This window comes from Chelonoidis abingdonii, chromosome 2, assembly GCF_003597395.2.
Source record: "Chelonoidis abingdonii isolate Lonesome George chromosome 2, CheloAbing_2.0, whole genome shotgun sequence".
In the NCBI taxonomy this organism is placed as follows: Eukaryota; Metazoa; Chordata; order Testudines; family Testudinidae; genus Chelonoidis; species Chelonoidis abingdonii.
In genome coordinates, this window is record NC_133770.1 from 39,121,996 (window position 1) to 39,127,995 (window position 6,000).

At 39.7% G+C, this 6,000-nt stretch overlaps 1 protein-coding gene across 4 annotated transcripts in view; it reads left to right on the forward strand.

Annotated features, from left to right (window-relative positions):
- The window catches only part of PIP4K2A (phosphatidylinositol-5-phosphate 4-kinase type 2 alpha), a 207,756-nt gene extending 204,913 nt beyond the window's left edge, over nt 1–2,843 (forward strand). For all 4 annotated transcript variants that reach the window (XM_032775653.2, XM_075062290.1, XM_032775655.2 and 1 more), the window contains one exon: nt 566–2,843. In XM_032775653.2, coding sequence (XP_032631544.1) covers nt 566–646 — 81 coding nt within the window. In that variant the 3' untranslated portion in view covers nt 647–2,843. The remainder of the gene's footprint in view (nt 1–565) is intronic.
- Nucleotides 2,844–6,000: the final 3,157 nt, after the last annotated feature.

Consider the following 6,000-nt stretch of genomic DNA (forward strand, 5'->3'; position numbering starts at 1 on the left):
TCCTGGTCCCATTGAAATCAATGGGAGTTTTGCCATTTACTTCAGTTTAGCTTATATAGAAGTGCAAAATTACAAGTTATTGTTATCAGCCAATCCAAAAATAGTCTGATTTGCCTTTTCAAGATAATATAGCCTATCAGATTGACATATATTAACAAACAGTGATTACTAGATGTCAGTCCTAATCTGGAGTTATTGTCCATCTGAAGATACCTGTTCGAAGAAAACCTGATGATTCTGTCTGTATCATGGTAATTAAATGCTAGAAATTACAAGCGAGCTTAAAAGTTTCAGAGGGTTAGTTAGGGTAGAGAGAACGTTACACTTTTAAAAGGAGGGGATTGCTCCTGCAGTTATGGCAGTGAGTACAGTTACTCCAGTGCCAAACCACTTGGAGTTCCATGGGATTCTGCATGGGAGTAATTAATTACCTTTGTCTGCTATCCTGTTTGCAGGTTCAGGCCTGGGGACTGAAAATTGCAAGGGAGTTTTAAGTAATAGTTTCCATACAAAAATATTCGATAAAGACTGCTTTTCTTCCCTTTTTTACTTCTCCCCTGTATAGGCAGGTGCAGAGATTTCAACCGTTAACCCTGAACAGTATTCAAAGCGCTTCTTGGACTTTATCGCCAATATCTTGACGTAACCTATCATGTTACATAGGACAGACACCAGACCTGGGGACAGCATCGGTGGCTACAAGTGTAGGGAAAAGAAAGGAACTCAGAGGAGTCTCATCTTGCAGAAAGCCAACCCCCTTGTTTACATCTGCTGGCAAAGATGACTAATTTGGGGTGGAATACTTGCTTTAACAGCTGCCTGATATTCCCAGCATAGTTCTAGCTATTTCTGACTTTTTTGTGTGTGCAAAAAAATATATATATCAATTAATTAATTAATGAATTGAAAAGATCAGCTTTACTCAGAGTGCATTGCAATGGCAATACTCTGATGCTACTGGCTGAAATGGAATGAATGAGCAGAGGTGTGAGGGTGGGAGAGGAGTAAATGCATGTTAAATCTACAATATTGGTATCAAATTGTAAACTGTGGATCAGTTTATATTTTGAATGAAAGGATGCAAGACAGTATTCATGATGATGATAATAATGATGATGATAATAATAATAATAAAACCTTTACTGCGAATGTTACACTTAGACCCTGCACGCTGGCACTCCCTAAAAACAGCAGCAACATTAAATCCTTGGTGCTGGAAGCTTTTCTGTTAGCTCCATTGCTTTTTTTTTTTTTTTCATTAGCACATTGCATCAGGAAGACCAGACTCCCAAGAGTCCAAGAGCTAATGTCTCTTGTTTTACAAAGAGATAATGCCATATTCATGCTGCATATATGTTTTTGCTATAGCGAATTTATGTCAGGAGAAAAACCTGCTTATTTCACTTTTATTACCTGAAGTTTTTTTCATTGTTATACTGTTATATTCTTGCAATATATGAGCTAATAATGCTACAGGGGGAAGAAAAGCTTATTTGAAGAAGTGCATAGTTTTGGGCAATAGTAGCTACATCTTCCAGCACAGGAAGGTGAGCAAAGTGATCGAAATCTCCATTCTCCTGTAATCTAATGAGAATCCGAATTTTAAATGCTTATATTGTACTGTTTAAACAGTGGTATTTTATTATAAATTATCCCTCTAAAAATCAGTCCTGAATTTTACTGTTTACATTATTAGGAAAACAGGGATACTTTTGAATTTCAGTGTTTGTGTACAGTATGTGATTTTGAAGTTTACATGTAAAGTTATTTTGCAGTACAGATGAAGTAATCTTTGTCATCTCTCAAGGTGTAACTTGCAGTAATGTCTCATTCACCTCCACAGTAGTCTCTTTTACAATAAACGGAAAGAGGTTGTTTTTGAGGGTTTTTTTCAGATGTTCTTTATCATCTTAAATGACTTGTTTTAGTATTTCCCAAATTTGGTTGTATAAAATATTGCCTAAAACTGTGCTGATCATGTTTAACCTGTTAAAAATTTTAAACAATGATACTGTATTTACTTTCTTTCTTTCCTGTTTTTTTTCCTGAAAGGTTCCAAGCTTAAAAAGTGAGACACAAAATTAGACATGCTTAAAGTTTATCTACTTATACACTGTGCTAAAGCTGTGCCTTTAAAGCTCTTCATTGAAACAGTTGTTTTTATAGGCAATTTAGAAAACAAACTCCCACCATAACTTATAACTTAAGAAACCTAGGAGTGCCAGGATGCCTTCTCCAGTAACTTAATGTCAGTGCTGTTAAGACTGCAAATGTGCATAATGTATGTAGTGTTTACTTCAAAGAAACCTGTTAAAAAAGCAGAACTGAATCGTCAGCAGCCAAAGGCAATACTGTCCCTATTGCTGTTTACTGATTTTTTTTTTTTAAACATGGTTTTGTTACCCTTAACTTAGGGATGTTAACAGCACTGTAATGTATGTGTGCACTTCTGAATTGTATGTATTTAAATACATTGATAGCGTGGCTTGATTTTTTTTGTCCCCTTTTCATGACCCTAGTTAACTGTGGCATCTCATGAATGTTCTGTTTTCTGAAGTATACTGTGGCTCCTAAAGTTATGAGACTGCAGAGAGGCCCTGAAGTAAAAAACTAAGGTGCACATACATAATCTGAGTAAATACTTAATTGCGGCTAATTAGTGTATGCTTTTTAGAAGCTTACCTCAAAGCATTCTTCTTGTCTGTAACATCTTTGTCACTCGTTATTTCTGATAAACTGTTTATTTGGACAGGGTAAGGAAGATTCACATTGTATCTCCTAGAGCTAAGACTACACTCCAGACATGAGCAGGGCTTTATAAAATAAAGCACTTTGATGACTCACTAGGTTAATCCTTTGTCCCTCTGTTTCGACCGCATTTTTGATCACTTGTAGATTGAATTTTGGATACTAAAGGAAACGTATAATTCAAATATGTATATTTAATGAAAAATCTTCAGTTTCATATTTTTCTTTGACTTACAGCCTCTTTTTTCTGTATTTTCTCCAACTGGCTTGAAGGTTTTTGCCTTTGTCTTTGTGCTTGAATGTAATTTCTGAGGTAACCCAACCTGTGCTCTGAGAGCAAATATGAAGATTTGTTAGTAGCAATTCTATGGAATAACATTAAGGTTTAGTACAAAATTGAAACTTCCTCCATGGTGGCTTATTGAAAGAGGGGGTTGACAAAAATAATGTAACACCCCCAACCAAATCAGTTATTAAAAAGTACTCAGAAGCAGGTTAGAATAATTCTGGAGTTTGTAGACCAAAAAAACTCCTTTGTGTTCTGGCATTACAGTGCTTTGATTGTCAGAGCTTTCCACACATGATGTTTCCTATGCTGTGTCTCGGGGTGGCAGTGCCAGAGCCCAAGTCTAATTCACACTGCTCTTTCTTCCATTTTGACTGGGAGTCTTAATATTGTTTTAATTTCCTTATTTATCATGGAACTATAACAATATAATGGGCCTTTTACCTGAAGAATATACATGGTAGAACTTGTTCATTTTCTTCATAGGGAACAACTCTTGTAACAAAGTCGTTACCTTAAAAGCAAGAGGGGAGAGAGAGGAGAGGAGTAGCTCCCTAGTGATCCAGTGAGCCTCTTAATATACTGTCCAGTCATCATAGGCCCTGCTGGGTCCGCACTAGCACCTCTGCATACGCCCTTGACATAGTCACTCCTACAGGGTTTGGTTTTTAATGTGAATTTGGTGCTCAAGGAAGTGCAGCACAGGCTAGAGTCCGATTAGTATGGGAAGGTGGTGTGCAAGTGTCCCCAGCCAGCTCTGAGATTGTGCCTCAATTCTAACCTGTATTTTAACCCTCATTTCTTGAGCAGGGTGCCAGCTGGGCAAATTGTGTGCTAGTTTTAGAAAGTGGACTCATAGCTGTTGTTCTGTGGGAGGAGACCTCCAAACATGATTTCACTGGCAACATGCAATAAGATTTGCACCCAGTGGCAAAAGGCGTTAGTTTCTTATAGTATGAGCATCTACAGTGAGGAGGGTACTGGCTGTCCAACTACACAGAAAGAAACAGTCCTTGCCTCAACGAGGTTACTTCAGCAGACTTTTCAATTAATACTGAACAATCAGGATCTTTTCCATTATTTCTAAGTGGTGCTTTTCACTCTTTCTTGAGAGCTTCTGGACTTCATCCAGCTGGTCTTTCCAAGAAGTGTCCTGCATTCAAGTCCTTCATAGATCCCTAAAAGGGTTGCCTATAGAATAGAGGGTTCAGTCCAGAGTCCAGTTACTCCAGCAGGCCCCTTGGACGCCAGGCCACATTTAATATTTTAATGACCACACTGCAGTCTCTCTGATGGAACCTCCTTTCTGCAGTCCTTCTCAAGGACTTCTAGGCTGCTGCCACAGATTCTGAACATAGTGCACCCCACTAGTCTCACTCACCCCCACCCATGGACTAGTCTTTGACCCCACCCTCTCTAACAGATCCCCACAGTCTGTGGGTGACGAACCGTTATATGTATGGAGGGCTCCACAATCTAGACCCCTGGCTGGCAGCTGCTGCTCACTACTTCTAGCATCTGAAGAAGGCATGGATCATCAGTACATGCCCACATGGTACTGTATCCACTGGGAAGGGGCAGAAAGTCATTTCTATACAATTTCAATTACATTTTTTGTTTTGACTTTCATTTGCTGGTCTGAACCTGTGTGGATGTTGATTATATCCAAAATTTATGTTCGTATCTGCCACATTAATGCAAGTTCTACAGCCAAAGGAACAGAAATATGTTTTCAAGTCACAAGAGGTTATTGGAAACCAATAGTGCCAAACTTAATCCAAGTTTATTATCTGAAATTCAGCTCACCTCTAGCATTTACCTCTTTTTCCAAACACAAGATGAGTGGGCAGGTGCCTGTACCAAAAGGAACAGTTACTTTCTGGTAATGGTACTTCACATTCTTCCCTTATCTATTCTTCCCCTCCTTTATTCAGGCTTCTTCTGAAGTTTACTTAAGTTGGGAGCAGGTAGAAAGGGAGTTGCTGACTCCAGGGAGAGGAGTTGTCTTTACCTCCTATGGTAGGGTTTACATTTTTTTTCCTTTTGGATGAAGAAAAGGACTGTGAAAACTATCAATAATTGATCTTACTGTATGTACTGAACAGTGTAAACATTTGCCTTTGTGCAAACCAAGTGTTCATTTCCAAACATATGATTTGACATCAAAATGGTTGATCCAGATAGAATTGCAGTGTCTCAAAGGACTCCCGTTACAGCTAAGTAACCTTTGCTTTTCTGAAAGCACAGCTGAAAAGGCATCTGAATCTATTAAAAGCATTTCTTGTCTCTTTAGCACATTTATACATGGATTTACACAACATTTAATTAAATAATTTCTCAGAGTCACATTCATTTACTAAGAGATTTTAAACAAGTGCTAAATGAATAGATGAGCAGAATGTGACTTTAAAATAGGAGTGCTAATTCCTGCTTAATTGTAGTTGCATTTCCAAGCATGCCACAATCATTTAAAAAACAAATGAGACTTTTTTAAATTGGGTTTATAGCTCCCTGTCTAGCTTCTCGGAAGCAGTGACATGTCCCTCCCTAAGCTCCTAGCTCCATGTGCTGCCAGCTCCACAGCTCCTATTGGCCAGGAACCACGGAGCTGAGGGAGGGACATGTTGCCACTTCCAGGGAGCGCCCCGAAGGTAACCACTGGCCGGAGCCCTCACCCCTACCCGCACCCCAGCCCTGAGCCCCCGCACCCAAACTCCTCCTGCTGCTGGGGGGCAGTGGCCCAAGACTGCCCCAGCAGCAGCCAGTACAACTTGCCCAGGGGCTGCCTGGGCTGCTCGGGCAGCCCCAGAGCCAGCCACACCGGCCGCTGCAGAAGTCACAGAATCGAAAGTCACAGCATCCATGATTTCCGTGACCTTCATGACAAACTCACAGCCTTAACTATAATCCCATATGTTCTGTACTAGCCCTCCCAGTGCACGTGTCTTCTCTGCTTCAGGCAGCGA